Source organism: Haliotis rubra, unplaced genomic scaffold, assembly GCF_003918875.1.
Source record: "Haliotis rubra isolate DU_JTF1 unplaced genomic scaffold, ASM391887v1 Scf594, whole genome shotgun sequence".
NCBI lineage: Eukaryota > Metazoa > Mollusca > Gastropoda > Lepetellida > Haliotidae > Haliotis > Haliotis rubra.
The window spans coordinates 180,466-207,026 of NW_025767295.1; the positions used below are offsets into that span (position 1 = coordinate 180,466).

At 42.2% G+C, this 26,561-nt stretch overlaps 1 protein-coding gene and 1 long non-coding RNA gene across 2 annotated transcripts in view; both read left to right on the forward strand.

Moving 5' to 3' along the window:
• The window catches only part of LOC124255128 (coiled-coil domain-containing protein 93-like), a 45,755-nt gene extending 26,983 nt beyond the window's left edge, over positions 1 to 18,772 (forward strand). The window contains 14 exon segments of the mRNA XM_046688966.1: positions 2,899 to 2,985; positions 5,545 to 5,661; positions 6,994 to 7,056; positions 8,058 to 8,131; positions 8,847 to 8,928; positions 9,245 to 9,319; positions 10,125 to 10,196; positions 11,224 to 11,247; positions 11,249 to 11,333; positions 12,360 to 12,442; positions 13,588 to 13,625; positions 14,136 to 14,220; positions 14,760 to 14,873; positions 17,910 to 18,772. Of these exon segments, the coding sequence (XP_046544922.1) occupies positions 2,899 to 2,985; positions 5,545 to 5,661; positions 6,994 to 7,056; positions 8,058 to 8,131; positions 8,847 to 8,928; positions 9,245 to 9,319; positions 10,125 to 10,196; positions 11,224 to 11,247; positions 11,249 to 11,333; positions 12,360 to 12,442; positions 13,588 to 13,625; positions 14,136 to 14,220; positions 14,760 to 14,873; positions 17,910 to 17,954 (1,044 nt within the window). The 3' untranslated portion in view covers positions 17,955 to 18,772.
• A 1,775-nt stretch (positions 18,773 to 20,547) lies between these two features.
• Positions 20,548 to 20,975, forward strand: LOC124255129. The gene is made up of 3 exons (XR_006892626.1): positions 20,548 to 20,652; positions 20,706 to 20,891; positions 20,954 to 20,975. It is a non-coding gene; the product is annotated as an uncharacterized LOC124255129 (long non-coding RNA).
• Positions 20,976 to 26,561: the final 5,586 nt, after the last annotated feature.

The following is a 26,561-nucleotide window of genomic DNA, read 5'->3' on the forward strand; positions in this document are numbered from 1 at the left end:
TAAAGCGTTCACTCGTCACGCTGAAGACCTGGGTTCGATTCTCCACATGGGTACAATATGTGAAGCCCAGTTCTAGTGTCCCCGCCGTGATATTGCTGGAATATTGCTAAAAGCGGCGTAAAACTAAACTCACTCACTGTCTGAACCAGACAATCCAGTGATTGATGTGACGGGCATTGATCCCTGCAGTTGGGATACAACAATATGTCAGGAAGATGTTGCCTTATGACGGTCTGGATTATGGAAGATTCAGGGCCCCACAGGGCACAGGCTAGCTCATCCTATGTTTTTCATTGGCTGTGTCTCCAATGAATTATACCTTTTGTTTTTTTATAGGTTTCTTTGTGAAAAGATGTCAAATTAAGTATTACTGGGTGATTACATTAACTGTTACAGCTCACAGGTTCTTGTTCTTCCCAGAAATCTTGTTTCAACATTTTGCAGAAATGGAGGGAATAAGATATTATGACAGGAAGAACAGTATCTAGATACCAATTGTATTCCACCCATATTGGTAGGACAGGGATGATGTCACAGCCTTAGCAGTAACGCATCTTGGCAGAGCAAGAATGACAAGCCTACATGGAAACATCTTTAGTTGTACAAGTTCTCCGTGTCGCAGAATAAGATGTATGTCATGGGTAGAGTGATCAGTTAAGGGAATAGAAGGTCACTTAATGTAGCATTGTAGGACTGAATGTTCCCTGCACTGAATGTTCCCTCCATGTTGGTTGGCTCTGTTGTACAAACCTGGCCTGTTATCACAGACCATGTCACTGTGTGGTACCTATATTCCCCACCATCACAGACCATGTCACTGTGTGGTACCTATATTCCCCACCATCACAGATCATGTCCCTGTGTGGTACCTTTATTCCCCACCATTACAGACCATGTCCCTGTGTGGTACCTATATTCCCCACCATTACAGACCATGTCCCTGTGTGGTACCTATATATTCCCCACCATTACAGACCATGTCACTGTGTGGTACCTATATTCCCCACCATTACAGACCATGTCCCTGTGTGGTACCTATATTCCCCACCATTACAGACCATGTCACTGTGTGGTACCTATATTCCCCACCATTACAGACCATGTCCCTGTGTGGTACCTATATATTCCCACCATTACAGACCATGTCCCTGTGTGGTACCTATATTCCCCACCATTACAGACCATGTCCCTGTGTGGTACCTATATTCCCCACCATTACAGACCATGTCCCTGTGTGGTACCTATATTCCCCACCATTACAGACCATGTCACTGTGTGGTACCTTTATTCCCCACCATTACAGACCATGTCCCTGTGTGGTACCTATATTCCCCACCATTACAGACCATGTCCCTGTGTGGTACCTGTATTCCCTACCATCACAGACCATGTCCCTGTGTGGTACCTATATTCCCCACCATCACAGACCATGTCCCTGTGTGGTACCTATATTCCCCACCATCACAGACCATGTCCCTGTGTGGTACCTATATTCCCCACCATCACAGACCATGTCCCTGTGTGGTACCTATATTCCCCACCATCACAGACCATGTCCCTGTGTGGTACCTATATTCCCCACCATCACAGACCATGTCCCTGTGTGGTACCTATATTCCCCACCATTTCAGACCATGTCCCTGTGTGGTATCTATATTCCCAGCCATCACAGACCATGTCCCTGTGTGGTACCTATATTCCCCACCATCACAGACCATGTCCCTGTATGGTGCCTTTATTCCCCACCATTACAGACCATGTCCCTGTGTGGTACCTATATTCCCCACCATCACAGACCATGTCCCTGTGTGGTACCTATATTCCCCACCATCACAGACCATGTCCCTGTGTGGTACCTATATTCCCCACCATCACAGACCATGTCCCTGTGTGGTACCTTTATTCCCCACCATTACAGACCATGTCCCTGTGTGGTACCTATATTCCCCCACCATCACAGACCATGACCCTGTGTGGTACCTTTATTCCCACCATCACAGACCATGTCCCTGTGTGGTACCTATATTTCCCCACCATCACAGACCATGTCCTTATTTGGTACCTGTATTTCCCACCATCACAGACCATGTCCCTGTGTGGTACCTTTTATTCCCACCATTACAGACCATGTCCCTGTGTGGTACCTATATTCCCCACCATCACAGACCATGTCCCTGTGTGGTACCTATATTCCCAGCCATCACAGACATGACCCTGTGTGGTACCTATATTCCCCACCATCACAGACCATGTCCCTGTGTGGTACCTTTATTCCCCACCATCACAGACCATGTCCCTGTGTGGTACCTATATTCCCCACCATTGCAGACCATGTCCCTGTGTGGTACCTATATTCCCCACCTTCACAGACCATGTTCCTGTATTGTACGTATATTCCCCACCATCACAGACCATGTTCCTGTGTGGTACCTATATATTCCCCACCATTACAGACCATGTCCCTGTGTGGTACCTATATTCCCCACCATCACAGACCATGTCCCTGTGTGGTACCTGTATTCCCCACCATCACAGACCATGTCCCTGTGTGGTACCTGTATTCCCCACCATCACAGACCATGTCCCTGTGTGGTACCTGTATTCCCCACCATCACAGACCATGTCCCTGTGTGGTACCTATATTCCCCACCATTACAGACCATGTCCGTGTGTGGTACCTATATTCCCCACCATCACAGACCATGTTCCTGTGTGGTACCTGTATTCCCCACCATCACAGACCATGTTCCTGTGTGGTACCTGTATTCCCCACCAATCGCAGACCATGTCCCTGTGTGGTACCTCCTATGACCAGTATGTCCAGGTTGTGTTGCGCCCTCTGTGGAGCTTCCTGTATGAAGCACTGCATGGTTATCCCCCTTGTTTGACGTTGTTTAGGGCAAGCTAACGGCAGGTGCTGTTGGGTCGATCGTGGGCATGCAATCAGAGGAGATCCAGCAGATTGCATCTGAGTATGCAGAGAAAGTGAGTCTTTTTATTTTCTTGTTTACTGCATGTTTTTGATATTCATTTTTAAATATTGGCAGAAACTGTTTTGAAAATATAGTTTCATACCTTAGACATTATCAAAAGCTTGTCTGTCAGCCTTTTTTAATCACCCATTCTTGCTTTCTATTTTTTCCAATTTGCATGATTTGAATGTTGAGTTATAATCAATATCGCAGCTTTATTGCATATGGAATATATTGTATTTCTATGTTGCTAAAAAACCTTTCTTACAGCACCAGATTGTTTGTATGTTATGATGGTCATCTGTTGAATATCTTGTTTGATGTTTTTACATTGTTTGACAACTGGTGCAGCTGTCATTGACTTTTCTGTTTAGAACAGACAAACATATCCGTCTTCAAAAGCTTCCAGTTTCTGACAATGAAAGTTAAATTAAATAAATGATTGTCAGGTTGTCTTGTGTTATTTGGGTAATGAAAAAAGTAGCTTAGACAAGACCAATTTTATTTCTTGTTTTACGGATCCGCCTGTCATGTTTTTTCAAGAATAAGAAAAAAAATATAAATTATTTTTCCCTGCTCAAAAAATAAATTCATTATGTTTTATTGGCCAAACTTACAAGAGAATTGTTTTTGATTGTTTTTCTGCCCCAGATACACTTCATAGATTGCCAGAAGCAAAATACTTTTAATATTCATCCTCCTTCATCAACTGGATCCATGCGTTTCAATGTGTGAAGCCCATTTCTGGTGTCCCCTGCTGTGATATTGCTGGAATATTGCTAAAAGCTGCGTAAAACCATACTCACTCACCCACCTAAGTGGAAACATGAATACTACTATGCATGGGCTTGCGAGTGTGTTTTGTTTTTCTGCAGTGACTGAGGAAGGGCAATGTTGGAACACACAACTTGTTTACGAGGCAGATTTCAGCTCAAGCTGTACTTACTCTCAGTAGAGAAGAAATGCTTTCTTCATTGTGGCCATGTGGTCAAAGCGTTTGCTCATCTCGCTGAAGGCCTAGGTTCGATTCCACACATAGGTACAGTGTTTGAAGCCAATGTCTGGTGTCCTTTGCTGTGATATTGCTTGAATCTCAAATGTTATTGGAACCCAAACTCTTGGATGGACCTGAGACAATCTAGAATCTCTACTTTCCATACGGTCACGATATGGCTGAAATATTTCCGATGTGACGTTAAATAATAACTCACTCACTCACTTTCCATACGAGCGTAATCCCAATAATAACGTGTTACATTTTACCGCTATCTTAATGGCATTGTGTATTCATAATTATGTCATTAGATGGACAAAGTGTCATTGGAAACAAAACTCACGAACCTAGGCCTCGTTTCACAAAGATCTCATAAGCCTAAGATCTCGTAACTTTTCTCGAAGCATTCGTACCTCCTACACTGTAACATAGGAGGTAAGAATGCTACGAGCAAAGTTATGAGATCTTAGGCTTACGAGAGGTTTGTGAAATGGGGCCGAGATTCAAAAGCCTCAAAGGATAAACTTTCATCTTGTGAAACAATGCCTGCTTCAATGAATAACCTTTCAAAATAGATATACATCCAGTACTTATTCAAAATCTCAGAATAGCTCCTGTTCTGGTCAAATGTTGACGAGAGTTATAAAGATATTAAAAATGCTCTTAATGTTAAATCAGAAGTAATTACAGTAGGTGAGTTAGTCTTGTTCTTTAGCAGTATTCTGCCTCAAGCAATATTCCAACAATATCCACAAAGGGGACTCCAGAAATGGACTTCCCAGGAATTCAAACCCTCTATTAGGTAATGAGCCAATGCTTAGACCAATCGGCTACCCCACCGCTGAGTTTGACCGTTGTAATAAAAAAGTGCAAAACATTTAACCCCAGACAGGCAAGTAAAGTTGTATGCTCCCCAGGAAGCTGGGAATACAGATTGAATGTATGCTGGTCGGTGATCAGGGTAGCAGTTGCATGCAGTCATTGTGTGGAATTAGTGCACTCTCCTACCCAGAGTTCCATGCGGCAAGCCAACATAGTACCTCTGCCACAGGCCGGAAAAATGTGACGATTCGTCACATCTTGCAATGTCCATTCAATATAATGTACAGATTTCTTTACTCTTTTATTTTTGACGAGTCTACACATCTAACTAAACATCTTTAATAGAATGGTTTAGTTTCACTGAGAAAATATCCAAAATCATGAAACACTATTTCGATCTGCGTAGCGATCCTTTGTTTACATAGGTTGTACGGCTCCACGTGCTGTCATCGAAGCTGATGGAGAGCAAACGATGCAGCCAGTGTGATATATAAATATGTATTGTGATAGACCTTACTGTCGCAGCTGTGGAAGAATATATATGCAACAAAGTAAAACATTATGAAGAGAGCACACTGAAAAGCTTTCATGAGTCCAGTATCTTCTTATTATGAATATGCGCGTTTGATTACAAACAAAAGAAAAGTCTGGTCACGTGACATGCAAATTAGCCTGTGGCAGTGATGTTATGCTAAGTCATCACTGCGCCGGAGTGTGGAATTAGTGCTTATTTTCACTGTTATGTCCATTTTTCAGCAAGCTGAGATAGAACAGATTGAGAAGACGGAGCGTGTAGGTGGCGCTCAACAACACAAGCGAGTCACCACTGCCCTCCGGAAACAGATTGAACAACAGAAGACAAAGCTGGAAGAGGTTGGTAGACTGGTTTATTTGTTTGTACATGCTGCTGGTTGTTCACTTATTACATTCAGCTTCAGTAGACAGGAAACAAGTCTTTCGCTGCTATTGAGGTGAGGTGAGGTGAAATTGGGTTTAACGTCGTGCTTGAGAATATTTCACTCATATGACGACGTACATGCGTGTGTATGTGAATGTGCGGCTGCTTGTACTAGCCCAGACTTAAGCTGGTTTTATAGTGCTAGCCCACTGGGATACCATGCCGCAGTGAAGCATGAATACCCCACTCAGACACATTATACTGACTCTGAGCCGACCAGTCCTTGTACCCATTAATGCCGAGCGCCAGACAGGGACCAACAAGTACCATATTTTAACGTCTTTTGGTATGACGCGGTCGGGGATCGAACCCGCAACCTTCCGCGCTCCGGGCGGACGCTCTAACCACTACACCACAGAGGCGGTCTCGCTGCTATTGATTCTGACTCCTGACAGAGTTCATTTTTCAGTGGATGTAAGTTTGTTTGCTTTTGTTGTTTAATGCTGACTCAGCAATATTTCAGGTATATGGCGGTGGACTGTAAATAATCGAATCTGGACCAGTTAATCCAGGAATCAACAACATGAGCATATATCTACAAAACTGGGATATGATGACATGTGTCAACCAAGTCAGCAAGCCTGACCACCCAATCCCATTAGTCGCCTCTTGCAACAAGCGACACATGTAATCGTATCCTAATTGCATAGATTAATGCTCATGCTGTTGATCACTGGATTGTCTGGTCCTGACTCTATTATTTACAGATTGTCGCCATATAGCTGGAATATTGCTGAGTGATAAACAACAAACAAAACAACAAACTTTACCAACTGTCTTTTCACCCCTCCCAAAATGTGAAGATGTCATCAGAAAGTCATATAATAATAATAATAATAATAATAATAATTAATTTGTATAGCGCCAATCGCCTATTTTCCAACTTTGAGCTGCTCAATGGTGCTGAACAGGGTAGATAATTTACATATCATATGCTTGATTAAACAGGAAAGTTTTTAGAGAGTTCTGGAAGGATTTGTGAGAGCTTGCTGTTTTGAGTTCAAATGGCAGATTGTTCCACAAGGTAGGGGCAACTTTGGAGAAGGCACGATCAGCAAGTTTAGTGAATGTTGAGGGAACCGAGAGATTGTACATATTCTGAGATCGGAGATATCGTCCTGGTGTATACATCTGGATCAGGTCCTTTAGGTAGAGAGGGGAGTTATCATTGTGCAGAGCAGCGTAGATATAGTTGATTACATCTCTATGGTAACGGTTTTGTTATAATACAATTTTTGTGTTGCTAGGTAACAGCAAAGCATGCAGAACTTCATCAAACCTACCTGGACACCCAGACGAAGCTCAAGGAGGTTAGTAATATTCGTCGGAAATGAAAAACGGTTGTTTTATCTATTATGTCAGTGTAAATGTAAAGTTTTAAGCCATGTTGATGATAAGATGAGCACAAGGAGATGTCGGTCAAATTATTTTTAAAATAGTTTGTTTTCAAGTTTCAGCATTGATGGTATTGAATGAGGGGCATTCGTTGGGTGTTTGTACCCCGCTTGTGTTAAGAGATGTAGAAAATAGGGATTAGACTGCCCCAATGGCTGCTGACTATGGTCTTGTGGGAAGGGAGACAAATCTATCACAACTTCCAGCAGTGTTCTAGAAGGCTTTGGAACATGTTTGATCTCACCTGTTGACTTATTATACACCTGTTTTACATCTGCAATAATGATGTCACAAAGTGACGAGTATCAACTTTTTATCAGTTTTTATCATAGTCTGTTACTGAATCTTAGTATATACATTCCAAAATGGAGTTCTGGGCCTAGATTTTCGAAGCGTTCATAGCCCTAAGAATTCTTAACTTTGATCGTAGCCAATGTGTAAAGATTGGGCTTAAGAAGTTTGTAGGTGTATGAACGTTTCAAAAATCTAGGCCCTGCTATAAAACAGTTTCTTCCAAAGTGAGACAAAAGTCAAGGTTAAAATATTTTTTATGAACCTTTTTTATTAGATTTTATCACAGTCATAGTTACCTCCCAACAGCTTGAAACAGTATTTTACACAATTCTTTACCAATCCTACTACATGGATTATTTGTTCTGTATTTATGAAAACATCATTACGCCAGTTTTTGCTAGTTAGCTTTCACTTGTACAGTCTTGAAACTTGGGAATTGTTGATTATCAACAAGTTTTGGGCAAGGTCAAGCATGTGAAGTTGTTGCTCACCTATAAGGTCGTCATTTGTAAAGGTCACTTAAAACAGTCAGTGGAGCCTCTTTATGAGTGACATCCTTGCAAAGTCTTTCTCTACCTGTAGAGTCATTACACACCTGTGAATGATCATTCACCTGTTTCAGGTGCAAGACAAGAGTGAAGCTATCGACACTGAAATGGAGAAACTTGCTGAGGTTGAAACAGAGGAGAATCAGGGGTAAGCATAGGCGGATCCAGAGGGGGGGTGCAGGGGTGCACCCCTCCTTTTGTGCTGAAAGTTTGTTAAATGACCATTGAAACTCAGTTGAAAATGAAGTGTGTACCCCCTTTTCTCAATAGTGTGCACCCCCCCTTTCTCAAATAGCTGTATCCGCCCCTGGTAAGTACAACAGATATTGTTTGTTGCCTAACCCTGTTCTTGGCAGTATTCTAGCTATGTGACGGCAATTTGTAAATAATTGAATCTGGACCAGACAATCCAGTGACCTGACAAACCAGGAGTCGTCAGTTCCAACTTGCAACAAGCTGAGTGGTCTTCTTGTTCACTGCGTTTCTTGTTGTTGCGAGACCCCCTCCATGGTGTAATGGTTAGAGCGTCCGCCAGGAGAGCGGAAGGTCGCGGGTTTGATCCCCGACCTCATCATACCAAAAGACGTTAAAATATGGTACTTGTTGGTCCCTGCCTGGCGCTCGGCATTAATGGGTACAACAAGGACTGGTCGGCTCGGAGTCAGTATAATGTGTCTGAGTGGGGTATTCATGCTTCACTGTGGCATGGTATCTTTGGGAGCTTGCACTATAAAACCAGCTAATGTCTGGGCCAGTACAAGCAGCCACACATATACATGCATGTACGCCGTCATATGAGCGAAATATTCTTAAGTACGACGTTAAACCCAATTTCACCTCACTTCACCTTCTTGTTGCTACAGAATCCTGACCAGCCTGAGGTCACTGGTGGCCATGAATGAGAACCTCAAGAAGCAGGAGCAAGAGTTCAAGGCCCATTGCAAGGTCAGGGTCGTTTCTCCATTCACAAGTTCACAATAACTGAGTTGATAAAACTAAAAAGACAAACTCAGGAGTTCAAGGCCATGTCATATATATTCTTGTACATATATTCTTCTGAGTCTTGTCTATTCTTTGATCACCTGCTCAAGAATGAATGAGTTGATAAAACTGTAGAAGACCATTCAGCTCATGTCTCTATTTTATATCCTCAAGTAAGTTCATCAATACAGCTAAGGGGCATGTTTATAAGTTCAAGGTCCCTGCAAGGTCTGGGTTTCTGTTATGCATGTGGTTTAAAGTTAGTTGCTTGTTCCTGCAGGAGGAGATGGCACGACTGAAGGACAACATCAGTCGGTTGAAGGAAGACATAGATGAAGATGACTCTGAGGATAAGGTAACCACTTCTTCAAGTAAATTTACATTATTATTTTTGGGAAGGTCCTCTGCAAAATCAATGGCCCAGAAGCTGAAATTGACTACATCTTCAGACAGTATTATATATGTTTCAGCTTAAAAACAGGTTTAGTCGGTTTGAGAATATTGTAAGAAAACAGTTTTGGTTCATACACACTTTTGCTCAATATCTTTTAATGGCTACATGACTGAGTAAAGACCTTGTCGTGGCAGTGGGTAGCCTAGTGGTTAAAGTGTTTATTTATGATTCCAATAATCTGGGTTTTATTCCCCACATGGGTAGAATGTGTAAAGCATTTCTGGTGTCCCTCATCATGATATTACTGGAATATTCCTAAAAGTGGCATAAAACCCAACACACTCATATTTAAAGCATTTTTTAGAATTTAATGCCTGCACATTGACATCTAAAAAACGTGTAAAACAAAGATGATATTCCTAAAAGTTGCATAAAACCCAACTCACTCATATTTAAAGCCTTTTTTAGAATTTAATGCCTGCACATTGACATCTAAAAAACGTGTAAAACAAATATTGATCAATGTAAGAACTTAATTATTATGTATCTGTTCCATTCTCAAAAAATTTCATATATCTGATTTATTTATTTATTTTTCTTTCTGGAGACACTCTTCCATTCTCTACAATTTGAGGTAGATTTATGGTATTGAAATAGAGGATGACTCATGCACCTATTTGTACCCAGATCCTTCAGTGATGATTAGTTGTGTTCATCCTTTAAATATTGAACTTGGTTATCTCCCTTGTGTTTCCTGTGTCCCCAGGCTCGAGCTGGACTGATCGACAAGCAGTACATCGCCGACAAGGAGAAACTCCATAAGATACGTCTGCTGCTGGTATGTAAACAATACTTGTTTCAGTGTACTGGATAACCATCCTAGTTCACTGGAAATAGTTTCTGGTTGGCAAGTCGAAAGTAGTATCATATGTTCTATTTGGGATTTGGGCGGTGGGGTAGCCTAGTGGCTAAAGCATCTGCTAGTCATGCTGAAGACATGGGTTTGATTCCCCATGTGTAAAGCCCATTTCAGGTGTCCCCCACAATGATGTTGCTGGAATATTGCTGAAAGCGGCGTAAAACCATACTCACTCTGTTTGGGATTATACTTTCTCAGTAAAGCACAGATTCTAGTGCTTTTGTCAGGTTGTGTCCCATTTGGGTTTTGAACCCACACTCCCTGAGGGAGGCACCTAATTGCCAGCACACCAAGATCAGTGGTTGCTATGCCGTACCAAAACTGTAAAGATGGAATTTCATGTTAACCTGCCAAGTATTTGGCATTAAGGGTACAGTTAGGATTGACAGACAGTCAGTAAGCAAGTGATAACAGTGTTAGCATCTTCACAGAAACATCACATCTATTGCAACAAAGAAGTTGTCTGACCATACAAAAATTGTTCTTCTTTATCATACATAAACGCCACTCAAAGAAGATAGTCAGTATGATAGGTGTCATGTTAAACTGCAACATCGTACCCGTGAGGATCCGGGTTAGAATTGGTCTTCAGCAACCTATGCTTGTGGGAATAGTCGGGTTTCGGGTGGTCAGACTTGCTGACTTGATTGACACGTCATCATATCCCAAATGTGTAGATCGATGCTCATGGTGTTGATCACTGGATTGTCTGGTCCAGACTTGATTATTTACATATTGCTGCCATATAGCAGCAACATCAGAAGGATGATATGCAACCGGTGCAAGTCCAGACAAGTGAAAGTAGCCACACACACACGCGCATGTTGGTTGCTAAATAAGTGCAGTTTTCTTGAACGCAGCTGATGTTTGTTACTACTTCCAACTTGTCGTTATATATTTAATCTCGGGTGACGCTGGGTTTAGATTCTTTCTTTGTATCCCACAGGCCCGGAAGAATCGTGAGATCGCCTGGCCTGCAGCGGAACATAGATGAGGTTCCAACTCGGGCCGAACTCAGTCAGTATCAGCGCAGATTTGTGGAGCTGTACAGCCAAAGTAAGTTACAGGGTTGCTTCCCTTAGATGTGCCAGGAAACTGTGATTGTGGGTTTGAATCTCAGAGTAGCCTTGGTTATGTTTCAAGGTTTGTCTGCATCATACTCCAGGTTTCACAAAAGTAGACAACATCTGAAACGTATATAACTGTCCTCCAACATGAAGCTGATACACTGGGAACCCGAGAGGATTCAGGTCAGAATCAGTCTTCAGCAAGCGCCATGCTTGTTGTAAGAGGCGACTAGGCGACTAACGCGACTAACGGGTCATATGTTCAGACTTGGTTGACACATGTCATTGTATCCATGCTTCCATATATACATTAATGCTTATGTTGTTGATCACAACTGGGTTGTCAGCTAAGGGAAAAAAACAATCATCGGCATATGTCAGTGTAAGACTCGATTATTTACAGTGACACTGTCTTCCATATATCTGGACATTAATGCTGCATGAGTGATGGCTTGGGTTGTTCTAAATCACATATTTCCCGGTTCGACATGCCCCTACAGGCAAAAGCTTCCATATTATCTGGAATATTGCAGAAGTGTGGCGTGAAATTCAACAAACCAACAAAACACAGTCTTGTGCATCAGCATGTGTTGGCCATAACAAAAGTTCAATCAGAAGGTTCGGCATATAGTCAGTGTACACAGTCAATATACCCTGATGGCATGGGCAATTCTGAAAATGTCAATCATCTGTTGTTGCCACAGGTGTCAAATCACAAGATTGTATTACCGAGATTCAGTTATTCAAAGGCTGCCATGCTATAGCTGAAATGTATCTGACTGTGGCATTACAAAATGCATGCTAGATTGTATGCTTCTTGATATGGAGATGGGTTTTTTGGGGAGGCCTGGTGGTTAAGTGAAAGACTCGGGTTAGTTTCCCAACATGGGTTCAATGTGTAAAGCCCATATCTTGTGTTCCCACAATACTGCTGGAATTTTGGTAAAAGCAGCATAAAACCCAACTCACTCACTCGACAAAGAGAAAGAAATGTAGATATGTTTTGTTGTTACAGTTGCAGCCAAGCACAAGGAGACGAAGCAGTTCTACACACTGTACAACACTCTCGATGACACCAAACTCTACCTGGCCAAGGAGGTACTGTGTTGTTTCACTGATAGTGGGCATCAGTGCTGTACTTATCACTGGGCCGAAGACCCGGGTTCGATTCCCCACATGGGTACAATGTGTGAAGCCCATTTCTGGTGTCCCCCTCCGTGATATTGCTGGAATATTGCTAAAAGCGGCGTAAAACTAAAACTCACTCACTCACTTATCACTGGGGTTTGTTGTGCAGAGTTGCCTCCCTTAGGTGTTACAGAATCTGATTCCATTCAAATTCAAGATTGGCCCTGATAATGACTGTGTAATGTCTGCTGGTTCATCCACAGTGGTAAATGTATGGGGTCTGCAACTCTTCAGGCAATTTTACCAGTTTAAGCTTGCAGGTAATAATATAACTCAAGTACTGTTCAATGTAGTGTTAAACAGAGCTACAGATAACTTTTGGGGTCATTGAGTTATGTACTCACTTGTGTTCATCTCAACTGGGTATCCTAATTTTCCTTTGAGTAACCAAATAAATTGTACTCACCTCACTCAAACTCAATTGGGTATTTTGCCATTTTCCATTAATTTTAAAAATATAATAAAGTTTAAATTTTAGTGTTTGTTATTTATATTTGATCTGTAATATGAGAAACAATAACAAAGACTGCAAGGTGTCAAGTTCATGTCCTGAAATAGAACCTCTCAGTATACCTCAGTTATTTTATCTATCCACCAGTACGCAAGCTAAAATTTGACATTTTCGTGTGTACGCATGTAAGATGACATTTATTGAGTATTTACCAAAATTCAAGCATACTTGTATGCAATAGACTTAATAGGAATTGAATTTTCACATAAATATATGCGTAAGTTACGCAGATACACAGCGTATCTGTACCTCTGGTTAAACCCAACTCACTCGCTACTGCATCTAAGGTGGTCAGTGTCTTGGGTCTTCGTAACTTTCGGCTTCCTTCCCGCAATAACCAGACAAATGGTACAATAGTTGAACGGCTGTTTAAAGCAACATTCCACCCAATTCACTCACTAATTTCCATAATTCAAGTCAGGATCTGTCATTAAGATTTGGACTGTCCTCAGTTCAAAGTCTGACCATCACAATGGAAAAGTCACATTTAAATATGGCGTTAGCTGTGTGTTGCTATAAACTAATAGATGTGTTGTGGTTTCAGTTCAACCTGCTGAACTCCATCCATGATAACTTTTCTCAGTAAGTATTGACATCAGTGTGTGACAGTAGATCATCAGATCCATGGCAGGGCCCAATCAGCTGATGCTAGTCCAACCAGCTGATACCAGTCCAACCAGTTAATGCCAGTCCAACCAGCTTATACTAGTCCAACCAGCTGATACCAGTCCAACCAGTTAATGCCAGTCCAACCAGCTGATAACAGTCCAACCAGTTGATACTGGCCCAACCTGTTTATACCAGTCCAACCAATTGATACTAGTCCAACCAGTTGATTCCAGTCCAACTAGTCGATACTAGTCCAACCAGTTAATACCAGTGACGAACAGACATTTAGTTAGAGACCCTTTCAAGAAATAATCTGTTTGTTTAAAAGTAAAAGCTGGAATATCTTTTCATATCTTTCATGTCTTGTACTTGATTCATGTGGGGGCAGGATGGGGACCTGAGTATAAAGAATCTTTTTATGAACAGGTTCCAGTGCCACCCTCCATTCACTCACTCACTCGGCATTTGTGGCTTGTGTTTCAGAGCGATGTCATCTCAGACCAACAAGGACCAGTTCCTCAAGCAGTTTGAGCAGATTGTGGAAGGGGTGAAGGGCAACAGGGCCAAGGTCAGTCCAGGGGTTTTCGTCAGTGTTCAGTATAGAGATCTGGGTGCCGATCCACAAAGGATTCATGACATTACGACCTGTCGTAACTTTGGCGTTTATTATTGGCTTACAATGTCGTAGCACTCGTACGTTTTGTGGATTAGGTCCCTGTCCTTTTTTGTCAGTGTCTTTTCTTTGAAAGGATAGTGTTCAAAGAGATGCACACAATAGCCATTCTCTACTGATGGAAACTGGAACTATGTGTAAAACCTTGTTTCAAGAATGTAAGAAACTCTATATGAGTCTGCTGTAGGAAACTGAAAGCAACTGTAGGAAACAGGAAACTATCTGTTTTGATGGTTGTGAGAAACTGGATAACCTTGCTGTTTGCATCTAGTGTAGGAAACTTTAAACTGTCTGTTATGACTGATGTACAACTATACTCTTTACGTCTGCAGTACGATGAAACTTGAAATTGCTAAATGAAACAGGATGAACAGCAGTGAGAAGACAGTGTTCACGTGATAGCAGAAACTGAGGTTTGATATTTTTTGCTTCAGGTGGAGAAGAAGAAACAGGAGGAGAAGATGAAGAGGGACCGTCTGAACGATGACTATCTGAATCTGGTAGAGCAGCAGAGACTGTACTTCAAGACTGTGAAGGACTTCAAGGAGGTAGGTCATGGTGTTGGCAAGGGAGACTGTACTTCATAGAGGTAGGTCATGGTGTTGGCAAGGGAGACTGTACTTCATAGAGGTAGGTCATGGTGATGAAGACTGACTTCAAGGAGGTAGGTCATGGTGTTGGCAAGGGAGACTGTACTTCAAGACTGTGAAGGACTTCAAGGAGGTAGGTCATGGTGTTGGCAAGGGAGACTGTACTTCAAGACTGTGAAGGACTTCAAGGAGGTAGGTCATGGTGTTGGCAAGGGAGACTGTACTTCAAGACTGTGAAGGACTTCAAGGAGGTAGGTCATGGTGTTGGCAAGGGAGACTGTACTTCAAGGAGGTAGGTCATGGTGTTGGCAAGGGAGACTGTACTTCAAGGAGGTAGGTCATGGTGTTGGCAAGGGAGACTGTACTTCAAGGATAAAGGACTTCAAGGAGGTAGGTCATGGTGTTGGCAAGGGAGACTGTACTTCAAGGATAAAGGACTTCAAGGAGGTAGGCCATGGTGTTGGCAAGGGAGACTGTACTTCAAGGAGGTAGGTCATTGTGTTGGCAAGGGAGACTGTACTGCGAGGAGGTAGGTCAGGGTGTTGGCAAGGGAGACTGTACTTCAAGGATAAAGGACTTCAAGGAGGTAGGTCATGGTGTTGGCAAGGGAGACTGTACTTCAAGGATAAAGGACTTCAAGGAGGTAGGCCATGGTGTTCAAGCAGGGGAGACTGTACTTCATAGAGGTAGGTCATGGTGTTGGCAAGGGAGACTGTACTTCAAGGATAAAGGACTTCAAGGAGGTAGGTCATGGTGGTGTTGGCAAGGGAGACTGTACTTCAAGGATAAAGGACTTCAAGGAGGTAGGTCATGGTGTTGGCAAGGGAGACTGTACTTCAAGGATAAAGGACTTCAAGGAGGTAGGTCATGGTGTTGGCAGGGGAGACTGTACTTCAAGGATAAAGGACTTCAAGGAGGTAGGTCATGGTGTTGGCAGGGGAGACTGTACTTCAAGGATGAAGGACTTCAAGGAGGTAGGCCATGGTGTTGGCAAGGGAGACTGTACTTCATAGAGGTAGTTCATGGTGTTGGCAAGGGAGACTGTACTTCAAGACTGTGAAGGACTTCAAGGAGGTAGGTCATGGTGTTGGCAAGGGAGACTGTACTTCAAGACTGTGAAGGACTTCAAGGAGGTAGGTCATGGTGTTGGCAAGGGAGACTGTACTTCAAGACTGTGAAGGACTTCAAGGAGGTAGGTCATGGTGTTGGCAAGGGAGACTGTACTTCAAGACTGTGAAGGACTTCAAGGAGGTAGGTCATGGTGTTGGCAAGGGAGACTGTACTTCAAGGAGGTAGGTCATGGTGTTGGCAAGGGAGACTGTACTTCAAGGAGGTAGGTCATGGTGTTGGCAAGGGAGACTGTACTTCAAGGATAAAGGACTTCAAGGAGGTAGGTCATGGTGTTGGCAAGGGAGACTGTACTTCAAGGATAAAGGACTTCAAGGAGGTAGGCCATGGTGTTGGCAAGGGAGACTGTACTTCAAGGAGGTAGGTCATTGTGGTGTTGGCAAGGGAGACTGTATTCTTGGGGCAGGAGGTAGGTCATGGTGTTGGCAAGGGAGACTGTACTTCAAGGATAAAGGACTTCAAGGAGGTAGGTCATGGTGTTGGCAAGGGAGACTGTACTTCAAGGATAAAGGACTTCAAGGAGGTAGGCCATGGTGTTGGCAAGGGAGACTGTACTTCATAGAGGTAGGTCATGGTGTTGGCAAGTGAGACTGTACTTCAAGGATAAAGGACTTCAAGGAGGTAGGTCATGGTGTTGGCAAGGGAGACTGTACTTCAAGGATAAAGGACTTCAAGGAGGTAGGTCATGGTGTTGGCAAGGGAGACTGTACTTCAAGGATTAAAGGACTTCAAGGAGGTAGGTCATGGTGTTGGCAGGGGAGACTGTACTTCAAGGATAAAGGACTTCAAGGAGGTAGGTCATGGTGTTGGCAGGGGAGACTGTACTTCAAGGATGAAGGACTTCAAGGAGGTAGGCCATGGTGTTGGCAAGGGAGACTGTACTTCAAGGATAAAGGACTTCAAGGAGGTAGGCCATGGTGTTGGCAAGGGAGACTGTACTTCATAGAGGTAGGTCATGGTGTTGGCAAGTGAGACTGTACTTCAAGGATGAAGGACTTCAAGGAGGTAGGTCATGGTGTTGGCAGGGGAGACTGTACTTCAAGGATAAAGGACTTCAAGGAGGTAGGTCATGGTGTTGGCAGGGGAGACTGTACTTCAAGGATGAAGGACTTCAAGGAGGTAGGTCATGGTGTTGGCAGGGGAGACTGTACTTCAAGGATGAAGGACTTCAAGGAGGTAGGTCATGGTGTTGGCAGGGGAGACTGTACTCCAAGGATGAAGGACTTCAAGGAGGTAGGTCATGGTGTTGGCAGGGAGACTGTACTTCAAGGATACAGGACTTCAAGGAGGTAGGTCATGGTGTTGGCAGGGGAGACTGTACTCCAAGGATGAAGGACTTCAAGGAGGTAGGTCATGGTGTTGGCAAGGGAGACTGTACTTCAAGGATGAAGGACTTCAAGGAGGTAGGTCATGGTGTTGGCATGGGAGACTGTACTCCAAGGATAAAGGACTTCAAGGAGGTAGGTCATGGTGCCTGTGTTGGCAGGGAAGAGACTGAGCTTTCATTATAACTGAAAAACTTGTGAACTTATGAAATTGACAACTGCATTGTTTGTTTTAACCTTGATTATTTTAAGGTTTCTGTGATCGAGCATACTGCAAAATATAAAGATAACATTTCCTCATTTACTCAGAACATTAATGGTATGCAAGCAACGATCACATATTTGCAGACTGCCATCGTGTAGCTGACATATTGTTGAATTTGACGTTAAACTTAATAAATTTGTACTCATTTAAATACATTGTATACAGACCATTTGATACTTTTGTGAGAGCCTTGTGACTTTTCTAAAACAATGTTGCCTTAACCTTTTGATAAATTCCTTCTTTTGATTCAGTCCTAACATTTACATTGTTTTCCAGGAATGCCGCAGGAATGAAACTCTCCTCCGGAAGATGAAGGGATGAAGAACGGACACAAACAATTTGTCCTGAACGTGTGCAATGTGATATGTGACGATTATAATGATTTCTTACTAATGCAGGCATACAACCAAACGAGGTCGCCATCTTGTCCTAGATATGAATACATTCCACCAGTTAAGGGAGGTGAACCAAGTAGACAGTGTTTTCTTCTGTAGGAATTTTCTTCCAACATTACCCTGACTAGCCACAATGAAAGACTATCCAAAGTATTAAAATCAAATTTGTAACTCAAAATGCCAATACTCATCTGATCAGCTCATGGTAACCTGACATTTAGTCTTTGAGTACATGTACCTTATATCACCACATATAAGGCACTGAATATATACGGCGATGCCCCCCAGACCCACCTTCTCAGCCCCGCCCCCTCACCTCCACCCTCCATCCCCCACCTCCTTGTACACTCAGGGCTGTGGGGTAGTCTAGTGGTTAAAGTGTTTGGTCATCACGCCGAAGCCCGAGTTCATTTCCCTAGTTTAATTTCCCTCCCCTGCTGTGAAATTGCTGGAATATTGCTAAAAATGGCATAAAACACAACTCACTCACTCCTTGTACAAACCCTCAAAATCAATGCTAATTCATCTGCCCCGTCAAGGAACCAAACCTGTAATGTGAGATGTTCAACCCTGACCCACCATCAAATCCAACTAATTCTAGCTACGAAAGGCTTGCCTCTTATACAGTAATCTTGATAGAGACAAACACTTCCATTTAAATTAAAAAGGAGCCCCAGTGAGATGGGAGCCTGAATCTGGAGAAACCTAGACTTGCTTCATCAGGGACTTCAGCATTGGTAGGCAGAAGGGAAAATAATGTGGTCCAAGGACTGTGAGACAGACTAAGTTCATGGAAGCCTTCACTAATTTCAGTAGCAAAGTGTTAATGGGCATTTTGAGATGCTGTGGTGTGTGTAAAGGGAAGCAACTCTTGTAAACTTTTTCACCAAAAAGGTCTGTAAAGGGAAGCAACTCTCTTGTTCTGTAGCCAATTTTCTCTGTGATGGGAATCAGCAGGATATATTTTTGTGAGCTGATCAGTGAGACAAGTTGTGAGGAACAAACAATAATAGTCTGGACCAGACAATCCAGTGATCAACAGCATGGTTCTGCTTTATTTAAAGAAGGCAACTTTCAGCAGAATATAGCCTTTATTACTAAGCCTTTTCATATGTCATGATGTACAATGTTTAATGTCTGTTAGTGATATGGTTGGATTTTCTTATAAGCTACAAAGGTTTATCCATAAGGTTTGACTGTATATTACTCTCCAACTTCTAAGCAATGCCACTCAAAGAAGTTACAAAGGTCATGATGCTTCCATGGAACTATTGTTATTGTATTGATTAATAAATGCAAATAAATATACCTTCTTATACAGAAACCCCACTCAAGTTGTGTTTTATCCCAGATAGCCATAATGGGAAAACTTTGCCCAAATCATGCTGGATTATGTGACTGACTGACTGAGTTTGGTTTTATGCCGCTTTTAGCAATATTCCAGCAACATCACGGCAGGGGACACCAGAAATGGGCTTCACACATTGTACCCATGTGGGGATTAGAACCCGGGTCTTCGGTGACGAGCCAACGCTTTAACCATTAGGCTACCCCACCGCCCCGCTGTATTATGTGAGGTCCTTGATTATGGAAAAAGGGAGTGCTTAATATCCAAGCCCCACAATGACTGGTTCAAGGGTATATTTAAAATGTGAGGTGTTAGCAAAAAGGGGGTCACAGACCCACGGAGTATGCCAATGGAAGATTTCTTCCCGCTTTCACTGACATCCCCATCTGTTATATGCTCAAGAGCTTGTGCAATGATTTGACATGGTAAATTGTGTGGAAATCTCACATGCCTTGGATAGCATGTTAATTGTTCATACACTTGATCTTCAGAAATTGTATGTAAGAGTCGCATGGACTTGGAACTAGATGGGGTGGGTGGAGTAGCCTAGTGGGAAAAGCATTCACTCATCACACAGAAGGCCGGTTCAATTCCCAACTTGGGTACAATTTGTGAAGCCCATTTCTGGTGTCACCCTCCGTGATATTGCTGTAACATTGCTAAAAGTGGAGTAAAACTAAACTCACTGGAAATAAAGACCCTGGTCAACACCTAAGATGTCTGAAATCAATAGGGGCAGCTGATCCATTCACCATGGGTTGATCTACGGGTTACATCTATTTGAAATGCCATTCTTACACAGTTCCTCTGGACCTGGACCCATAACAACACATTCCAGGTGTTCCCTGGACCCATTACAGCACATGCAGGTGTTCCCTGGACCCATTACAACACATTCCAGGTGTTCCCTGGACCCATTACAGCAGGGTGCAGGTGTTCCCTGGACCCATTACAGCAGGGTGCAGGTGTTCCCTGGACCCATTACAGCAGGGTGCAGGTGTTCCCTGGACCCATTACAGCAGGGTGCAGGTGTTCCCTGGACCCATTACAGCAGGGTGCAGGTGTTCCCTGGACCCATTACAGCAGGGTGCAGGGTGTTCCCTGGACCCATTACAGCAGGGTGCAGGTGTTCCCTGACCCATTACAGCAGGGTGCAGGTGTTCCTGACCCATTACAGCAGGGTGCAGGTGTTCCCTGACCCATTACAGCAGGGTGTTCCCTGGACCCATTACAGCAGGGTGCAGGTGTTCCCTGGACCCATTACAGCAGGGTGCAGGTGTTCCCTGACCCATTACAGCCTGTGACCTGACCCATTACAGCAGGGTGCAGGTGTTCCCTGGACCCATTACAGCAGGGTGCAGGTGTTCCCTGGACCCATTACAGCAGGGTGCAGGTGTTCCCTGGACCCATTACAGCAGGGTGCAGGTGTTCCCTGGACCCATTACAGCAGGGTGCAGGTGTTCCCTGGACCCATTACAGCAGGGTGCGGGTGTTCCCTGGACCCATTACAGCAGGGTGCGTGTGTTCCTGGACCCATTACAGCAGGGTGCGGGTGTTCCCTGACCCATTACAGCCAGGTGTTCCCTGACCCATTACAGCAGGGTGCGGGTGTTCCTGACCCATTACAGGAGGGTGCGGGTGTTCCCCCATTACAGCAGGGTGCGGGTGTTCCCTGGACCCATTACAGCAGGGTGCGGGTGTTCCTGGACCCATTACAGCAGGGTGCGGGTGTTCCCTGGACCCCAGCATGCGGGTGTTCCCTGGACCCATTACAGCAGGGTGCGGGTGTTCCCTGGACCCATTACAGCAGGGTGCGGGTGTTCCCTGGACCCATTACAGCAGGGTGCGGGTGTTCCCTGGACCCATTACAGCAGGGTGCGGGTGTTCCCTGGACCCATTACAGCAGGGTGCGGGTGTTCCCTGGACCCATTACAGCAGGGTGCAGTGCAGAATGAAAGACGTGGCCGTATGCACATGTTGGGCGTAGCTAACGTCAGGCGTAACACACTACGTCGGGCTTAGCAGCGCCCTCCTCTTACACGTCATGCACAACGTCGGTTAAGCCTAGGCGTTACTACGCCCGGCTTAACGGATTTACGTCAAGGCGCGGTGTGCTATTTTTAGATTTTCGAACGTTTTTAAACCACCGGTAAAAGGCGCGAAACAACTTCGCGGTACATCCCTTGCAGCCGTAATCATGGAAAGCCAAAGAAAACCGAGAAAACCCAACTTTACCGATGGATCCTGATGGAGAAATAACATGGACTTTCAAAATGGGCTTCACCATAAATGTCGCCATATTTGACACATTACGAAATCACGATTCACAGCGTTATTTGGTGTATGTTTTCAAATGTTCAAATCGGATAATTACTACTCAGATGTATTGAATTTCAAAAATAGCATATTAATGATCACTGATATCAGGTTTTCATGAAATCACTAATGATAATTCTGAAAATACACTTGTAAACACGAACGCCGAAGTGCGCTTTCCGTCATATTGGATAGTGTTTACAAAATCAAGTTTCGCGGAGGACGGTAATGAGACGCCAATTACATCACGTGTATATCACATTTACCTGCGACAAATGCATCACTGAATTCCCCATACATTTTAGAATCAAATTACTAATGGTCTTTGTCACCAATATCAACTGTCTGGATAAAATGAAACGAAAGATATTGAGTGTCAATACGCTGTGCTCGAAAGGCTGCGCTTGTAAAGAAAGAAAAATTCCGATTTTATACTACGTAGCATTTTCTGAAATTTTCCGACATGCAGCCGTCTATTCATTGCTTGCAATGGCTCAATAGCTTTAGAATATGCATGGAAAGAGTATCGTAGCAAGAAATGGGAAATTAAAAAGAAGCAATGCAATCATTTGATATTTCATAAGAAATTGTCGAAGTGTCCGTGCAGCGTGACGCCATGACTGACGCAGAACGACAAAGGTTTTTATCAGCATTTCTGGCTTCTTCTCTTACTTACAATGAAAACGATAAAACATATAACAATACACATATAGTCAGAATCATTCTGATTACTTACATCTCATATTTATGTACAAACGATCCCTGAATCAAGGGAAGGGTCCTCGCAAAATCCTGTGTACCCTTGTCAGCGTGGCCGCCATTTTATAAGTAATCGGTCGGTGGTAGTGATGTCATACGTCAACATTGTTGTACATGTTAGACAATTTCTTTGAGGTGAAGGTCGGTTGAACAAGTGTAAACACAATCGCCCTATCCTTCCGATTACACTTTCAGTATTATGATGTATACTTTGCGTATCGTTCAGATATTTTTTCATCAAACTATTTTCAGTATATACATTTAGCCTTGTTCAATACCATATTATACCTGGATATAGGGTAGGCGTTTTTTATTCTTTGAAAGTTTTTGATTGTTTGAATAATATTTACATAAGAAATTGGCACACGTAGCCATAACTGCAAAATATTTGGGTGTTGTGAAATATTATTTTTCATTTACGTTAAATTGATGCCAAACAGGTGCGCGTGTTGCTCACAATAAGATACGCAGTCAAACCGTCTAATTGTTGATATATTCAGGACACTATTTAATTGGTAAAATCATTCATTTTATGTTTGGTCTAAAGAGTGTTAAATTCAGACATAGAAGCCGAGACCTTTCATACAATTAATGGAATTTAGGTAAGATATATACTAATCAGCAAACCAATGTCGTCTTTTTCCGACGTCGCAAAATGCATATAACAAGCCATGACGTCAACTAAAATGTTGTATTATTATCAGTAATTTCAGTACATTTGAAGATATGGCTAGTACTCCGTTAATAATGATGCAAAATTAGTCAATATACATCTACACAAACAGGAGAATATGGGAATCTAAGAACTAACTTACATATCGGATAGGGCCATCCAAATCGCTATTCTGCTTTCTCAAGTAGTACATTGCCATCTTTTCTTATAAATTGTGAAACTACCAAAACGTATCCGCTCACATTGGGGAACTTTGTAATGGAATAGGTTGGTTCACCGTGAACACAACATAACGAAAATATAGCGTAAGTATCCACAACAACTTTTCTCCAAGTGATCTGAGTAACATTGACCTAGTGTTAAGCATAACTCAGTTATGCCCCTTATCTTTATATACGTGTATGACCTCTCTGTCGTCAGTTGACGTCATAGAAGAAAATCCATTTTTGACACTTATTGCGAGTCATTTTTAATGTTGAGCGTCTAACGTTATGCATTAGCACATAAACCCAATTCATATACACTTATGTCGTTCAGATATCAGGCTGTATTTTCTTCGCTCACACTTTCTGTAAAGATGCCAAATTAAAAAAATCGTAGCAGAGTGCTTTTATCGGTGCACGACAAAAAGCGGAGAAATTGACAGTTTCTTAACGCGTAACAAAATTTTAGACAACATTTAGCAGTGTCTATTTCTCAAACCGCCGAGGTAGTCGCACTTATATTTATACCAACGGATATGAAATTAAATATTCTACATTTCTGTGTAATTTTATAGCCGTACGCAGATCCAGGACCACGCGAGCGCAATTCTCGCACAACGTTCACTTTTAAAAACTTTTGAAAATGTGCGCCTGATAAAAAACTCGGCATCCAGTGCCGCCATTACAAGGCTACGCCTGGCTTACGCCTGCTGGGTAGGTGGCGTAAATATAGAGCGCTACGACTGGCGTAACTTTAACTACGTCTACTATGTGCATACCGGTTAACGTTACGTCCGGGCGCACATTTTACTTTACGCCCGGACTAGAATTTACGCCCGACATATGCATACGGCCACGCTTTAACCAATTGGCTGGTATCTTCCCATAAGACAGACCTCCCAGAAGTCAGACCGCTTTAAACAACACAGTTTATGGTTGGTTGTATAAAGCTTAATTAAGCTGTACCCTTGATAATTTAGGTATGTGCCCAAATAAATAAGACATTAAGTATTAACTATAGTTTTATTAATTCACGCAATGAATCATGATTTTTAAATTAAGACACATTGCATCAACATATATATGTACATCAACATATATTTGCCAGATCACATTTACTTGTGGATATTATCAAAAACAATATACATATATACCTATGCATATATACACCATATACCTATGCATATATACACTATATACCTATGCATATATACACTATATACCTATGCATATATACACTATATACCTATACATATATACACTATATACCTATACATATATACACTATATACCTATACATATATACACTATATACCTATACATATATACACTATATACCTATACATATATACACTATATACCTATACATATATACACTATATACCTATACATATATACACTATATACCTATACATATATACACTATATACCTATACATATATACACTATATACCTATACATATATACACTATATACCTATGCATATATACACTATATACCTATACATATATACACTATATACCTATACATATATACACTATATACCTATACATATATACACTATATACCTATGCATATATACACTATATACCTATACATATATACACTATATACCTATACATATATACACTATATACCTATACATATATACACTATATACCTATACATATATACACATATACCTATACATATATACACTATATACCTATACATATATACACCATATACCTATACATATATACACTATATACCTATAAAACATATGAGATAGGTTCACAGATAACACTTATTCGAGAGTCACTTGAACATCATCAGTGGTCCGACTGCATCAAGGAACTCATGAGGAGACTTCTCTCTGCATCTGAGCTGCTCCTTCAGCCCCACACGCCGGCGTTCTTTCTCCCTGTAGGCAGCTTTCTTGGATGGTAGGGCAGCACCAACGTTTATCTGGGCAAGTTTAGCTCTCTCCGCGTTAAAGTCGTCCTTATCAGATGATAGGTGATAGGTATTTACTAGAATGAATTCAAATCAGGGGCATGGTACGAGGCGGAAGTCTTTCCACACTGGCTCGAAGGCCTTGGTTTGCTTGGTTTGATTGCCCTGGGTACAATGTGTGAAGTCTTGTTTGTTTCTGGAGTCTTGTTTGTTTCTGGTATCCCCAACTGTGAAATGGCGGGAGTATTCCTAAAACTTCACTCAGTCACAAATTAAGTCTATTAAGTCATGATACAATTATGAAATTGAAAAAGGATTTAACATGTATCACCTTTTAGGCTAAACCCAATGGTAATCTTTTTATGTCGAAAAGTCAGTAAATAAATCCCTGCGATCACAAAACTTGGAAAATATGTAAAACCGGCTTCCATACATGTACAAGTGTGACCTGGGTTCCATTCCCCCCGTGGGTATATAACCGCGGTGCTCTGATCCTGACAAAGACAAGGGAGTACTTGCTGGGTTTGAAGGAATTTATTGGAAAGAAATGGTAGTCCAGATCTGTCCTAAAACGTACATAATTTAAGCGTAAACATCATAGGAATAGGCAGTACATAGACACAAGATAACAATATTATTTACAATACTTTTAAGATTTACAGTTCATTTCTATATACGCTTTAGCAAATCCCTATAGATAAAACATAAATTTATTACACTTCATATAGAGCTCACGCATATGCAATTAAACATAATATATTACCTCGTCTCTGGGACGCAGGTGTGAATGCCTCAGAGATGAACAGTGATTACCCTGCACAAATAGATATACCATCTATAAATATATAATAGTTACAGTTATGTTAGTGTAGCGGGGTGGTGGCTGGGGTTATGACCACTTAAGTACCATCCTCTCATAATCCCCCAAGCTCCGTCACAGACACGGGAAGAGCACCCATCGTACTTAAACGGGCAACAGTACCCACAAGTACCGTCTGAGTCGCGCGGTAAAGTTAGACTCCTGGTTTCAAATTTCTTAATGTGAAATATTTGCTGAGATGTTTATGTGTACTTTTATGACGCTAATTACATGTATTGGTATTATTTGGCACTGATCCTCTAAAACTCTCAATTCTAGCTTATTACTAAAAATCTTGCTTCTCACTAACAACTGTAATTTAGCAATGGGATAAGATAGGTCTCAACCTTAACACGTCGGTGTTATTAATAGTGCTAGGAGATAGAGACGGCCACTCTACTTCACCCCAGACCTATCTCACCCCTAATTTCAAATATCTT